The sequence below is a fragment of the Gopherus evgoodei genome, chromosome 8 (genome assembly GCF_007399415.2).
Source record: "Gopherus evgoodei ecotype Sinaloan lineage chromosome 8, rGopEvg1_v1.p, whole genome shotgun sequence".
Classification (NCBI taxonomy): domain Eukaryota; kingdom Metazoa; phylum Chordata; order Testudines; family Testudinidae; genus Gopherus; species Gopherus evgoodei.
Window position 1 is genome coordinate 103065011 of NC_044329.1, and position 16518 is coordinate 103081528.

The 16518-nt window shown below is 42.2% G+C and overlaps 1 protein-coding gene across 1 annotated transcript; it reads left to right on the top strand.

Moving 5' to 3' along the window:
* Positions 1–4922: 4922 nt before the first annotated feature.
* On the top strand, positions 4923–7341 carry LOC115656906 (calreticulin-like). The gene is made up of 3 exons (XM_030574172.1): positions 4923–5070; positions 6637–6750; positions 7129–7341. Exons 1-3 carry the CDS (start codon positions 5038–5040, stop codon positions 7276–7278), a joined length of 297 nt encoding a protein of 98 aa, XP_030430032.1. The 5' UTR covers positions 4923–5037; the 3' UTR covers positions 7279–7341.
* The last annotated feature ends 9177 nt before the right edge of the window (positions 7342–16518 follow it).

Genomic DNA, 16518 nt, shown 5'->3' on the forward strand with positions numbered 1-16518 from the left:
CACATGTGCAAAGTGAATGCAAACTGGGTGCAAAACCTTATCAACTCAGAATTGTGTAAGGCAATGGAGAATCAGGCTCATTGAATATAGGGGAGGTGCACCTGTATGAGAGCAAAATCAGGCACATAGTCCTAGCTTCAGGGAGTTTAGAGTATAAAACTAGCAAGAGATTAAGGGTTGGGGAAAGGGACAGACCTGAATCTTTTGATCTGCAGTCAGATCTGTTCCATTAGTATATAATTAGGCTTGGCAGAATTTGATTTTTATTTTTTATAATTTTGATAAGATAATATTGGTGTTTCTTTTTAAGCATTTTTTTATTTTTCAATTTGAATGTTCACAGTTGCACAAAATTATGGGTTTTAAGTATTTTTTAAATGTATTGATTTACATTTTCACAGTTGTAGGAAATTATGCGTGATCAGACAGTAATTATTTAATGACAGCAGACATTAAGATTCAAAAAGTTAGAGCTTTATAACTGTTAAAATACAAATTGTCATCATATGTCAAAACATACAAAGTAAATATCCTTAAATCAAACTCTAATAAATTCTTAAGCAGCATTTTTCTTCATTTGCCTAGCTTATATTTTGATTATTGTTACTGTAAATATTTTTCATCGATTTGTGTGTGTATAGTGAAATTGACTTTTACCGACAGTCACCAATAAAAATCTAATATTTCAAGCCTAGATATAATGCTTTTGTTTATATATTTAGAACACTAATGCAAATTGCTTAGATAATTGAAGCTTTGTGATATCCTTTATGCCGGATATATGTGCACCCTTTCCCCTCCTAAGCCATATGGGGTGCAAAAAGCCAGATATTAGAAACTGACCAGTAGTGCTGTCAAATGCACAAGGTACACACTCTGAAAAAAATCAAAACAAAAAATTATTTTCTCTAATCTTTCTTTTATAATAATCTTAGGTTTTACTTGTAACTTAACAGGTACAAAAATTTTCAGACAGAAGTGTAATTTTTAAGTTGTTCCCTTAAAGGTCCAATTTCTGTCTTCAGTTTCACCTGTGCAACCCCAATGAAGTCTTGTTTGAGTTAAGAAACTTAATCTATAGTGACATATAGCAGTGTGTGTACAAACCCCACACTGGGCCTGAAGGGGTTAAAGGACAACACTGGGCCCAGGTAGCCCTGCCCCTCCAGACCTGCAGAGCTTGCTCCAAGTGGAGAAGATGTTGAAAAGGGAGCAACTCAGCCCAGAAGTGGGAAGGCTGAGGAGGAAGACTGACCTATCCTGAGGGCTCCTGGACAAGAGTATTGGACAAGCCTCCCCACAAAGAAAAAGACTATGCTGACCCTAGCTGGAGCTGAAGGTTTAATTTTCTTTTTTCATTTTTTTTAACCTGATTTTGGACTTGGAGCTGGGGGAGAGAAACAGAGGGTAGGAACTGACCCAACTCAGGGCACTCTGGGTGCCAGACACTGCTGACCCTCTTTGGGCCCTGTGCTGGAGCCTGGTAGAATAGGAGGGCCTGGGCTCCCCTACCAACTGCCCTACTGCAGAAGGGGCATCAGCCTTATGCCCACCTCACTCTGCTTTTGGTAAGAAGAGGGACTGAATGAAAGACCTCCCTGCTGGGAGCGGACACTGGGCGTGCTAATCACTAGTCCACAGAGGACTCTTGATTGAATATTTAATGGGAAGCTGAAGATAAGTCTTACATTTAATTTAGGGCTGTCAAGTGATTAAAATATTAATTGCAATTAATCACATGATTAAAAAATTAATTGCAATTAATTGGATGATTAATTGCACTGTTAAACAATAATAGAATACCATTTATTTAAATATTTTTGGATGTTTTCTACATTTTCAAATATATTGGTTTCAATTACAACACAGAATACAAAGTGCACAGTGCTCACATTATATTATTTTTTATTACAAATGTTTGCACTGTAAAAAAACAAAATAAATTGTATTTTTCAATTTGCCTAATACAAGTACAGTAGTGCTATCTCTTTATCATGAAAGTTGAACTTACAAATGTTGAATTATGTACAAAAAATAACTGCATTCAAAAATAAAACAACGTAAAACTTTAGAGCCTACAAGTCCACTCTGTCCTACTTCTTGTTCAGCCAATTGCTCAGACAAACAATTTTGTTCACATTTGTAGGAGATCATGCTGCCCCCTTCGTGTTTACAATGTCATCTGAAAGCGAGAACAGGGATTTGCATGGCACTGTTGTAGCTGGCATCGCAAGATATTTACATGCCAGATACACTAAAGATTCATATGTCCCTTCATGCTTCAACCACCATTCCAGAGGACGTGCCCATGCTGATGATGGATTCTGCTCAATAACAATCTAAAGCAATGTGGACTGATGCACATTCATTTTCATCACCTGTCAGATGCCACCAGCAGAATATTGATTTTCTTTTTTGGTGGTTCGGATTTTGTAGTTTCTGCATCAGAGTATTGATCTTTTAAGACTTCTGAAAGCATGTTTCACACCTCATCCCTCTCAGATTTTGGAAGGCACTTCAGATTCTTAAACCTTGGGTCCAGTACTGTAGCTATCTTTAGAAATCTCACATTGGTACCTTCTTTGCATTTTGTCAAATCTGTAGTGAAACAACATGTGCTGGGTCATCATCCGAGACTGCCATAACACTAAATCTATGGCTGAATGTGGATAAAACAGAGCAGGAGACATACAATTCTCCCCCAAGGAGTTCAGTCATAAATGTAGTTAATGCATTATTTGTCAATGAGCATCATCAGCCTGGAAGCATGTCCTCCGGAATGGTGGCTGAAGCATGAAAGGACATATGAATGTTTAGTGTATCTGGCACGTAAATACCTTGCAATGTCAGCTACAAAATCCCATGTGACCGCCTGTTCTCACTGTCAGATGACATTGTAAATAAGAAGCGGGCAGCATCATCTCCTGTAAATGTAAACAAACTTGTTTGTCTTAGCGATTGGTTGAACAAGAAGAAGGACTGAATGGATGTATAGGCTCGAAAGTTCTAGATTGTTTTGGTTTTGAGTTATGTAACAAAAAAATCTACATTTGTCCATTGGACTTTCATGATAAAGAGATTGTACTACAATACTTATGTAAGCAGAGTCAAGATAAGCTCTACCCTGACATCTGGTGGAAAGAATTTCAGAGAGTGTATTTGCATAGGCACGCCTACCCTATCCCAGACTGCCGAGCTGTGGGACTGCTTGGTGACAAATGACTCACCCTCAGTTGGGTGGTACTTGCTAGACAAGGGACATGGGTTCCAAACCCAGTGAATTGAGAGAGGCTGGGGACAGGTATCTGTGCTGGGTGGTCCAGTCTCTTTGTGGAGCCAGAAGCACCAGTTCCACCCCCTCCTCTCTCCGCTGTGGAATGTCAGAGTTGATTTTTTTTATTCCCTCAAGAATCTAAATACAGGTTGCTGAGTTGAGCTCACTTTGGGCTAATGGTGCACTAGCACTGGGGCTCCCCCACTAAGAGCTGAGATCACTAAGAGTTGAAATCACCAAAGAGCTGAAATTGCTGAGCTGAGAGCACTGAGTACTGTGCTAACTAGTGGGGGAGCCTGAAGCTATACTGTGGAACAGAGCAGCTGGTGGAGTGGAGCAGTTGTGGGGACGGCTGGAGCGGATCACGGGACAGCTGGTGGCAGCAGAGCGGCTGGCAGAGCGGAGTAGTGGTGGGACGGGTGGAGCGGCCCACAGAGCGAGCGGAGCCGAGCAGTTTGCAGAGAGAACTGGAGCAGCTCATGGAGCAGAGCAGCTGGTGGAGCGGAGCAGTTTCTGAGGATGGCTGGAGGAGCAGCGTGGAGCGGCTGGTAAAGCAGAGCAGTTCGTGGAGAAGGTGGAAGCAGAACCTACAGAGAGGCAGGGCAGTTGGCCCCGGACCACGTAAGGTGCCCCTTTCTACCCAGGCTGGGTGGAGGGACCTCTACAGATAAACTTTCGAACTCTGGGGTGGCATTGACCAGAGACTTTTAGGTTGTTGGACTTTGGGGTGATTGGACTTAAAACCCTAAGGGGAAAAAGGACAGTGCCAAACGTACTTGGAGGTGGGTTTTTGTTTATGGTTTGTGTTATAACCCTGTTCGTGGTGTTTCTCCAATGGGATGCCGCATTGATTCCTTCCTTTATTAAAAGGATTTTGCTACACTCAGACTCCGTGCTTGCGAGAGGGGAAGTATTGCCTCCTAGAGGCGCCCAGGGGGGTGTGGTATGTGAGTGTCCCAGGTCACTGGGTGGGGGCTCGAGCCGGTTATGCATTGTGTTACTGAAACGGAACCCCTGGATACTGAACCCAGCCCTTGTTGCTGCCAACTCAGAGGGGCAGAAGGGTTACACTTGTATTAGGAGAATTGAAAAATACTATTTCTTTTGTTTATCATTTTTACAGTGCCAAGATCTGTAAAAATCAAAAATAATAAAGTGAGTACTGTACACTTTGTATTTTGTGTTGTAATTAAAATCAATATATTTGAAAATGTGGAAAAAGATCCAAAATATTTAATAAATTTCAATTGGTATTCTATTGTTTAACCGTGCAATTAAAACTGTGATTAATCGTGATTAACTTTTTTGAGTTAATCACATGAGCTAACTGCAATTTATAGACAGACAATTTAATTTGTAGAACACTCAAAGCAATTTAACATTAAGACACGAAAGAATAAGTTTTAGCTGTTTATGTTGACATTCTGTATATAAATGGGTCAAGCTATGTTTTGCATTCCCTTAAGATTTACATTTTGGTATGATGATGAAGAGGGCCAACCAGGTATTTGGAACATTGCATTGGAAAACTGACATCTACAGCCATATTATAACTTTAATGTACTTTCCTTTTTTTGTTTTGGATGATGTGTACACCCAACTGTACTTTGATCATTCATTCAGATGGTACTTATGAAGTAAAGATTGACAACCAACCAAAAAAAATGGAATCTAGTCATCTAGAAGAAGATTGGGAATTCTGACCTTCCAAAAAGATAAAGGATCCTGATGTAAAGAACCCTGAAGACTGGGATGAAAGGGAAATGATTGAGGATCTTGAAGAGAAGAAACCAGCAGTAAGGGAATAATTAATAGTCGTATTTTACTCTGGATAGCATGACTTTGATCATTATTACCTTGAGGTCTCTTGATTTTTCTATATACATTTTTTAATAACCTGGTCTAGACTGGCTGACCTATATTAAACCTACCAGGCCAAATTACATCTTTTAATACATTCTTGCTATTTTCACTGATGTCAATGGGAGTTGCAGCTGTATGTCTGACTGCTGAATTTGATTTATGGGCACTCTAGCGTATTTTGCTTACACTTTTCTCTTAATTAATGTAGGCAGGATGGAATCCTAGACATTAATGATGGAGAAGATGTATTAAATAATTTAGTCCACCGCCTGCTTATAAATACGTAATAACAATTCATTAATTCACTAATTCTAGCTTGCTTACAAGATTTAAGAAGGATAGTAAACAAATAGCACACAAATAGTCATGATCAAACCCAGTGTTGCTTGAGTTTCTCTTTAGAGAAACTGCTATTTTAATAATGTCACTGCTTTCATTTTGGAGTGAGTATATGTTTTCCAGGAAGAAATTAAAAGTTAAATATTGTTGTGGTAGTTTCAGGGCTGCCCATAGGATTCAGGGGCCCTGGGGCAAAGCAATTTTGGGGGCCCCTTCCATAAAAAAAAAAGTTACAATACTATAGAATACTATATTCTCATGGGAGCCCCTGCAGGGCCCAGGGTCTGGGGCAAATTACCCCACTTCCCGCCCCCCCGCCCCGGTCAACCCTGGGTAGTTTCAGTTTGAGGTTCATAAGTCTTGACTGTGTCTGTGTTTGTGTGTAGTTATTCCAGGTAATTATGAAGGTCAAATGTTAAATCTAGAATAATGTAACAAAACTCAAAATGACCTGCTACTGTGTAGAAATCTGCAGGACAGACCAGGAAAAGCATGTAACTGTTGCAGGGATTCATGGGGCCTGATTTAGCCATTGAGTTCTATTGACACAAGCCAGTAAAACCCAAATTCCAGGCCCCCAGTGGCGGAAAGTCTATTAGGAGCAGAGATACAGCAGCCCAAACTTCCTGAAGTTAATGCTTTGCCAGGGTGCCAGGCTGACCTGAAAATGTACTGACTGAGACCCTCTGTTGGGCAGCCCATGCTAGCAGCACTCTTACAAAGGCCTAGCTGGCATTTAGCACTACTAGTTTCTAATGGTTTAACTCCTACGTATGGTGCAAGTGGTACCACCACATGCCTGTCACTAAGTTGTATTCCCTCCATCTCAGCTGCTTCCGTGGTTTCAGAGAATCAAATAGCACTGGTATGTTACCTGTAGGGGTTAATCTAACTCAGATTTCAGTTAATCAAAACTCAGGATCTGGTGGGGGAAAGTGGCACCTGTCCAGATAAAAATATGAAAGGTAATGAGGTTACTGGTTAACCAGTGAACAAACAAATCTTTATTGTGAACAAAGGCATGCATTTAAGAGAAAATGGGGTATTGTGTAAATCTGTTCCCATGTGAGCAGTAGCATTTCCCAGCAAAGCATTCATTCATTCACAACAAATGTATTTTTAGAGCTCTTAGCCTTTCTGACACATAAATATAATTTCAGGACTGGGACCAGCTAGAACACTTTCCTGGCCCAGATGTTAAGAAGCCAGATGACAGGGATGAAGAGATGGATGGCGAATGGGAACCACTGATGATCTCAAACCTGGATTATAAAGTAAATCATTGTTGCATATCCTTACTGTGATTAAGGATAATAATAATAGATTCAATATTGAATGGAAAAAATATCAGGTTCATAAAACTCTGATCCTGAGACTGTAGAAGAGACAGTACAGGTTTTTCTAAATCTCACAGTTAATGCTTAATAAATATTGAATCTCATTTGTCTCATTCGTATTGTGAACTCCTTGGGGGCATGGCCTCTGCCTTTTCTAGGGCCAGGTTCTGTCATCTTTATTCATGTTAAAATCACCCAGTGATATGAAAGTCTATCTGAGTTCTTTCCTATTTGAATATCATCAGTAATTTATTTATGCCACTATTTTAACTTCACCATTTCAAAGTTGTTTTGAAATTCTTATTTGATAACTAGGAAGCAGAAAAGAAAACTAAAGTACAGGAAGACCAGTGTACGGAAATATATAAAGAGGAAGAAAAAGAAAAAGAAGAGACTGAAAAAGAAACAGATTTCATCATCAGAATGAACTCTAATGGAACAAAAATAGTGACACCCTGGTTATAGTCACCAAGCTGTCTTCAGTATGGGAAGCAAACCATTCATCCTCTCAGTAATGCACTCTTTTAACTAAATACCGGTGGTACGTTCCAATTTTGAAACGAATGATCATACTTTCCGACGTACATGGAAAAATAGCTTTAATTTAGATCTGCTCTGAAAATTCAATCCATACTACTCCCTAGTTACTAAAAAAAAAAAATTGAATTGATTTCTTCTTGTTTTAAACAGGTCAGCTATGCATTTCCTTGATTTATAAAGCCACCAGGCACTTTTAATATACACAATATGCTTAGGAAAAGGGGAATTAGAAGAAACTGTTCATAAAAGCCTTTCAGCACAGTATTTTGTAAGCATGTTAGTTCTTGGCCCTAATTTTGGTTGAATAATCACACATTACAATGCTGACATGTTTAACATAATGAAGGCTGTTGTTGTTTCAGCATCAGTATCATTACTTTCCATATTTCTATTTATGTACATGCTGGATAGTGCAAGTGGTGGCTAAGCCTTTGACAGTTATGTTTGTTGAAGCTCCTATTGAATAAATGTTTTTAGAGACTTCTCTGGTTTAAAAAAGTAATCTTACGATAAAAAAAATTTTCAGTGTGAAAGACTGCACTGCTATATTCCCCCAGGCTAGCTTATGAGGAGTTAATTTGTATTTTATATATTTTTGTACAGTAGTTGTGGGGTATGAGATGCAACAAATTAATGCAAAATATATGGAGAAAGTATGTCCACAATCTTCAATGAAAGGTTAAATCTTACTTTGAAGTGTTTTGGGATGTTATAGACTGTGTTTTATTGCTGTTGCATTTCAGGTTGTCAGGACTTCCATAAAACGCATTTGTTTTGAAGAGATTTACTCCGTCTATTTTTAAATGTCGCATTCCCAGTTTCTGCCCAACAACACACTTTGGCCAACCACTTTTTTTTATTTTTCAGGCTCTTGTTCATTTTCAAAAGTGAATTATTATGAGCAATCCATAATGTACTCTTATTGCCTTTGATATTTGGACTGCCTAGTGAAGAAAATAAACGTCTGAAATGCTCAGCCATAATCTGGGTTGCAACTGAACTGCAGAAAGCACTGGTCAGAGGTGTATGTGCAAAGGTAGCTTAAAACTCACCTTTGCACTTCCCTAATCCTGCTGTTGCTTTGTGCAAGTCTGGTCTCCATAAACCATATTAAAGCAACTTCAGGGCTGCACTAACTTTGACAGGCAGAAAATGGCCACAAGGACTGATATAGAGCAGGAGCATTCTGGACACATCCCCTTTCCCTCTGGTCACTTTCTCTTTTTCTCACTTAGCCAGCAGTAGTGAAGAGAGTAGCATAAGAGCCCTTACATCAACTGTATGACATTTGAGAGTCAACTTTATGCTGCAGTAATCCTCCCTGAGTGAGTTAAACCATCTTTAGGGCTAGATACTGCTGTAGTGTGATGCAAAGAGGCTGCGTCATAGGTCAGGATCTTGTCCACAGGATCTAATTTTTAAAAGTGGTTACTCTCCATGAACAGTGTGTACTTACAGGGCCGGTGCAAGGATGTTTTGCGCCTAGGCAAAACTTCCACCTTGCGCCCTCCCGCCCCCATGGCAGCTCCCTGAGGTGCCCCCCACCCTGAGGTGCCCCCCACAGCAGTAGCTCCCCACCCTCCGCCCTGAGGCACCCCCCTGCCCCAGCTCACCCTGCTCCGTGCACGAGCATGAGCACCAATCAGCTTAGGCGCCGCAAGCCTGGGAGGCAGGAGAAGTGAAGTAGCAACAGTGTGCTTGGGGAGGAGGCGGGGCAGGGGTGAGCTGGGGCAGGAAGTTCCCCTGCGTGCTGCCCCCCCCTTACTTGCTGCAGGTGGCCCTCCCCGCACTCCCTGCCCCAGCTCCCTCTGCCTAAATGCCAGCGGCAACTGGGGCAGCCAAAGAACCGGTCACTGCCAAAGAAAATGGCGCCCCCCAAACCCTAGTGCCCTAGGCGAACACTTAGGTCGCCTAAATGGTTGCATCAGCCTGTGTACTTAGCAATGTTATTTAATAAATGAGCAATGCTGTGACAGTTCTCAGGGTACCTAGGACTGTGAGTCTCCTAGTTAGACCCTTGCCTCTACTGTGAGGAAATCTTGCTTGTGCTTAACTGGTGTCAGGTCCCTGACACCCCCTCCATATAAGTTACCCAAGCACTCTCTTTTGGGCAATGCCAGCCCTTCATTTGCCTTGCAGATTAACCATAGTTGCACCCCACTCCCTGAATCCTTTTGAAGTATTACCCCTGGGGTGTTCAGCCTCGGGGTCAGTGAGCACTCACAGAAGTACCAGGTCTGTTGTCCCCCAAGGAATAATGTACACACCAGCTTGTATGATTCAACTTAAGATCAGCACCTTGCTTAATATCATAGCACTAAGATATAGTTATGAAAACTAGAATCAGTTTATCAAGGATTCAAGTGACAGTGAGTAAGAATATTGGAAACAAATGGTTATATATAAAACAAAATCATAACACACTTTCTAGAAACTAAACTTAACTATCAGGTTAACCTCCTCTCTAAAGAAGTTTATCTCATCCCCAAAGTCTTCTGCAGCTTTTCAACCAAGGTTGGCTGAGATCCCATTTTCACGAATGTAAATGCACTGTCCATTTACTTTGTCGGTGCAGGAAGATGGGATGTCTTCTTTCATTCATAGATATACTCCCAAAGTTTATTGTCTTTGCACACAGCCAGAATAACCACCTGTGATTTGTTTTTCCTGTGTGCTCCTTCCCTGTTGACTTCACATCTCTTTGTTATCTTCTGACTTCATATGTAAAGGGCATCCAGTATGTTGGCTTACCAGTGCTTAATTTACATTCTGACAGAGAGAGACATTTCTTATCTCCGATTTGGAGGAAAACCTGTTTTTCATCCTTGTCTGGATATAGACATTAAAACCACATTATCAGTATATAAACATATCTCCTCATATACTAATAACCAGTGTGACTCCAGCTTTTATTTAAGACCTCAAATGACATTGACTGATGAACCAGATTGTACGTACCAGAATCAAGATATTCCTGTCTTCTCCCCCTCTCTTTACCAGTCAGCATTAACAAGTTCTTGGGTCACAAATGCCTCAGCATGTTGTTGTCTCAGGTTGTATTGATGGAGCCCCCAAAGGAAAGTGTGGTATTACTGGCATGCAAAGACAATACGTAGACTCTTCAGATGTGGGAGCTGACAGTGGGAGGAGACAGCTGGTTTTAGGTTAGACTGAAAGAGTGACCGGAGTTAAGATAGTCTGTATATATGTTAACTGTGTATCTAACAAAGACTGTTGCTAAGTTATTAGCAATGAATTATTAGGACTACTGGATTACTTGAATATAAAACAAGAAATTAAACATTTCAAAAAATTAAAATCTTTAGAGTTTTCAGGTGCCCAGGTCAATGGAAGTTGAGGACATGGAGACACTGAGGCCCAGATCCTAGAAGGAATTTGGCACTTAATGTGCATTGAAATCAATGGGAGTTAGGCACCTAACTACCTTTTGAGGATTAGGCTTTAGTACCTTACATAATCAGGTCAATACCGAGCATTGCCAGTAATCTATAAACAGAAGAAAAACTCTTATTCTTTCACATTGTTTCATAGTCTTACCAATTTAACTCCTCTGAAGGAGAGGGGAATTAGCAAAATGGTCAATCATATGTCTCCTTTCATAATCGGCTGTGTATATGCTCTCATAACTAGATATCTGTCTAAAAGATATAGCTTCAACAGGCCTTTTCATTTGGAATATCACCAGGTTCAATCATCACTGGGATTCGCAGTCTGTTACCATTAATGTTTTAAGTTCTCAGCCATTTTGACTTTGCAAATTATGCCTAAGTGACAGCACAGGCTTTCAGCTATAGTAAGGCATATTCTATGCCATGCCAAGAGTCCTACAGGATTGTAATGTCAGCAGCAACCCAATCAATCACCACCCTTACTCTACAGCTAATTTGCATGCAACAATTTCATTGCTTATATGAGGGAGACTGCACAGATGGTGGATTACTTGGCCCAACTGCCATGGCTCTTCAAAACTTCCTACACAACAACACAATCAGCACACACAATAACCCCAAACACACTCAGGCCCTTTCTGCAGTGCTCAGACCCCTCCTTTACCACCCATGCAAATCTTCCAGGAGTACCACTCTGAGGGCTAGAATAGATGTTGAGTCAGTGTGAAGTGACAGGAACAGCTACAGACATGGCTGAGAGCTCTTTTTGTTCAGAATATCCCCAGGGTCAATTGTCATAGGGCCCTGTGAACAACCAGATGAAATGTTGGATCCAAAGGTCCTATGGTGGCTGGAATGTGACAGATGATCAGAGAAGGTGGGGGTAGCAGCTATGAGGGGTAACAGATGATTGTGCCACCATCCCAAGGGCAGCTCTGTGCACAGACTTTGGGAGACTTGTACAAACAGCAACATTGCTCACTACAAACCAGTGCATGGAAACAAGAGCCCCAATTTTCAGCTTTTTTACACCCAGCTTCACAATTTCCACCCACACGACTGTACCGGCTTTCAGCTACTAGTTCCTTAGGTGCAATGATTTCTCATCAGCATCTGTGATTGTCTGTTTCCCCCTCTGAAAAATGGGACATTATTACTTACACAGCCTCGGAAAGTGCTTTGTGACCTGTGACGGGTTCCGTGCATCAAGCCAGGGTGCCCCAATTGGCCCAGTTAGTGCACCCAGTCACTCTGTAAATAGTCCATAGTCTCTGGATGGGTAAAACAGACAAATCATCTGAAGCCCTGGAGCCCCTTGGCTGGGCTAAATGAACAAACAGTTTTGTGGCCCTGCAGCCTCTGGGCTGGGGCAGGCAGTTACACTGGAGAATTAGCCCACGGAGAGGGGCAAAGCAGTAAGCAGACTACAACCCCTGGGCAGGGCAAAACAAACAAACAGTCTATGGCCCTGCAGCCCCTGGGCAGGGCAAAACAAACAAACAGTCTATGGCCCTGCAGCCCCTGGGTGGGCAAAGCAAACAAACAGTCTACAGCCCAGCAGAGTCCAGGCTGGGGCAGGCAGTTGCACTGAGGAGTTAGTCCTCTGGGCAGGGCAAAATATCAGTCAGTCTATGACTCCTCGGTAGGGAAAAACCAACCAACCACCTATAGTCCTTACTTCCCTCTCGGTTGGGACATAGAACAGGCAGTCCCTGCCATTGGTGAGTCACCTAGAGAGTAGTTCAGGTCTTCAGGCTCTACTGCCAGAAGTGATACAGGAGTCAGCAAGGTACATACTTCCTCCTCCATCACCTGCCTCAACTGACCTGGGCTACCTACTTTTATGTGGCTTCTCCACCTGGAGCATGTACAGCAAGGGAAGGGGAGGTGTGGTCGCCTGGGCCCACAACGATTGGTCCACGCTTGGCGGCCCAGCGTGGGGTTGGTGCACCCTGTCACGTGACTCTTAGATAAAAGATGCTTTTGGTGGAAAATATTAACTAATATTGTTTTACTATTCTCCTTCCCATTCCCCAGAAGTAATCCTTCAATAACTCAAGTATGGTAACATGTCCTTGCCCAGTGAGAACAGAGTTGACCCTTGGCTTTGTGAGGCCCTATTCAAAAAAATACAGTGCCCTTCTCACTTATAAGCAAATTCTCTTACATCTCTCTCTATGTACCCATAACATCCCTCCAGCTACTTCTTGCTTCTTCCCTCCAGTTGTTGCGGTCCTCCCATCTTTTTGTGAGTCTCCGTGGCCTCTGGCTACCATTGTATGTGGACTGGAAAACCCAGAGATGGAGCCAAAATACAACTTGCTAAGCAGAGGAAGAACAGAAAATTAAATCTCTGCCATGGCCAGAAGTCACACAGGACTTCTGACGGGTGACCAGAAATGGCTCTCTGGCTTCTGAGCAGGTTGTGTGCATGTGGCACCAAATAAAACATCATGTTTGGGGGGACGGGGTGGGGAAATGCAGCTGCAGATATGAGACAAGAATACTAACTGCCACTGATTTAAATGGGGATAGATTCTGCCACCCTTACAGTGAGCAGTTCCACTGATGTAGTCTACTCTGAAAATAAGATATTACTCAATGTGATAAAAGGGTACAGCATCTGTCCCAATGAGAGAAGAATTGGGCCCAAGCTAATATTTTGGGGTGGGGTGGGGAAGGTATTTAAAAAAGGCTGCTGAAAAGTAATGATTACAGAATAATGATATATCACAGCTTTGTTTATATGAGACACCCACTGAAACTGTTTCATTCATCTATACTTAAGGTTTTAAATTTTGTATTTGTAGTATTAGAATTGTTAATCTGTTTTTGCTCTGGAGCTGAGCACTAAAAGGACTCCGTTCATCCATACAGCTGGGTAAAGCATACCACACACAGGCATGCAGGAGTGAATCATCTTTCCAGTCAGCCTGTTGAATGCTAGATAGTTTTAATAGTCCTTTTGCCCACAATGAGCAAGACCAGTCATACCAAACGTCTAGGTGTTGCCTTGGAAAAATAATGAGGTTCCTGAGGCTGGTTCCATGGCATAAACAAAGCTATTATAAAACAAAGGACAGTCATTAAAGTTAATACTTCCTGGGAGACCAGATGACATCATACACTGTCATTAACACTATTAAAGCTATTCTTGGGGACTCGTGAATATACTGCTAAAATACATGGGGACATATGGACCTGATTCTCATTTCCCCGCTATGTTGCTTTGGTGCTGCACAGGGTATCAAGTTGGTGTTAGTTGTGCTGATGCAAGTCGCTTCTTACACCTGACCCTAGGGGTCTGTACCAGTCCGTGTTCGCATAGCTACATTGGTGCAAAAAAGGCATTGTAGGCGGGCCTTGGGTTACTTTGACTTACCAATTTTTATTCTCAAGGCACTTGTTTTGTGTGTCCTGTGAAAAGTTAGCATGTGCATGCGCTGGTGATTTGTATATCCTAAACTAACAACTCATGAACCAAAACACCAGAACTAGAGCCTCTCCCTCCCCAAAAAGAGGAATGTTCAGATCTGGATCCAAACTTTGCAGATTAGACCTGTGTATACTGCAGTGTTCATGAACAAATCCCACAGAGTAATTCTTTCATACTCTCAAACAATAGCACACCAACTCTTGTCTCCATGTCTTTCACGTGATGACACAGCAGTGTCCACTAATAGGTAAACTTATACTGTCCTACTGCAGTTGTTAATATAGAACAAAGGAAACCTAGCTATCTATTGTACAAAGAGAATTAAAATTGAATGGGGAAAGTTGTAGAATCAACCTAATAATAGAATAAAGTCTTCATGTAGTTCATGGACATTCTGACTTTCTTGCTGAATTATCTACCATGTATCAAATTCCACATATAATACCTCCAGAGTCTGTAGTTTTTAGATCAGCAATTTATTCCTATTTTTATCTCTATAGCATACTTCAAAGCTTTCTGAGAGGGTACAGTACTACTTGGCCCTCATTCTCCATTGCCTTATACATTGTGTAGTCATATACCTGAGTGGTGGGGAGTCTAAAGTGGATGTAAAATGCTACCAAACCAGAATGGTAGCATTTTACTCTCACATTGCCAAGGTATAAATGACTGACTGCACAATGGGCTAAATCCTCAGTTGTGCCAAAGGAAGGAAAGGTGGCTCTTAAAGCCATCCTCCCTGACCTTGGGGACCCATTTTGTCCCTTGTGTAACTTAGAGCAGCCTAAGGATTGCTTTAAGTTACAGTGGTAGCAAGTGATCCTATAGGGACAGCTGTTCCAGCTGACAACTGGGCAGAACACCATGTGCTCCATCCCCATCTCGGCTATGCCCTGGCCTGCCTCTACACCCCTGTTTTTAAATAGTCCTTTGGAGGTACCCATGAACTCTGCCCAGTGAGTCCAACTGAGAGAGACTCCTGTTCAGAGAATTTTTGCCCTCTTCAAGGATCAAAGCACCTCAGGAAGTATTCGCAGTGACACCAGGCAGCTTTTTCAAAACAGAGTAGGGATTATTAGTCAACTGATGTTGACCCACTGGATGACTGTTCTAGCCAATCTTCTGCTATAGTGCCTAGTTTGTGTGACTTTCCCAGTGGCTAGTAGGACCCCCGGGCTGAAAAAGTCATGGTCAAACCCAGGTTTCCCTACTAGCCATTGGGGAAGTGGCACAGACAAGGCAGTGGAGCAGAAGACTGCCTAGGACAGTTGTTCAGTGGGACTTTGGTACCCTGGAAGGCAGGGGCGGCTCCAGGCACCATGCAGCAAGCGCCTGCCTGGGGCGGCAAGCCGATGAGGGCTGCTGGTCGCTGTGAGGGTGGCAGTCAGGCAGCCTTCCGTGGTGTTTCTGCAGGAGGTCCACTTGTCTCGCGGCTTCGGTGGCAATTCGGTAGCAGGTCCAATGAAGGCATAGGACCGGCAGATCATCCACAGAACTGCCCACAGAAACGCCGCCAAAGGCTCCCTGACTGCTATGCTTGAGGCGGCAAAAAATATAGAGCCACCCCTGCTGGAAGGGGAGGACTATAGTGAATTGCCTGGAAGGCCAAGCCATGAAAAGAGAGCACCTTGAATCACACAGAGAGGGGCTTTTCATCTGGCAGCAGGGCACGTGAACCACTGACAGAAAAGGGTGGCAGACTGGCAAAGAGCTAATCACCAGAGCAGCCAAGAGGAGGCCAGAGTGAGTGTTTCCTGTGACAAGACTAAGGATTAAGACCAATATGTAAATCAATGGAAAAGCAGGCCTCCTAAGGCTTTCTTGTGCTGCTCCCAGCCAACCACTAAACAGGCTCTATACTGCTAGCTCCAGCTGAGATGATTGCTGGTATACATTCTCAGGGTTCACTTTTCAGACTAATTTTTGGATGTCATTCCACTTTGTTCTCAAGAGAGGATAAACAAGGTAACTGAAGAGATAACTTATGCTTTTAGGGACTTTGTTCAAGAGAAATGGAGTATGGAAAGATTAAATACAAGGAAGCATATGTCGTTGGTTGATGGTGTTCAAAACTGTGTGAATAATTACTTATAATTACATTGTCTGTGTTCTAAATTCTTCCCTCTCTCAATAGTTTCTTCTTGCTATTGCTGTGGCTGAGACAAATCAGTGAAGCAGACTTCTTTATACTAGTCACAAGGTATTGAAAATAAAATCTAATTGCCACACTTCCATTCATCTAAATGTGCATTTCAGGCTCCCTGATCCCATCCTAGTGCAGGAAAATTAGTCTAAAATGATCCTTTCTGCCCATGTGAA

Coding starts and splice junctions, on each gene's coding strand:
- LOC115656906 (XM_030574172.1), top strand. CDS start 5,038: ATGATTGAGGATCTTGAAGAGAAGAAACCAGCA. Junction 5,071..6,636: donor TTGAAGAGAAGAAACCAGCA/GTAAGGGAATAA, acceptor ATATAATTTCAG/GACTGGGACCAGCTAGAACA. Junction 6,751..7,128: donor TCTCAAACCTGGATTATAAA/GTAAATCATTGT, acceptor TTTGATAACTAG/GAAGCAGAAAAGAAAACTAA.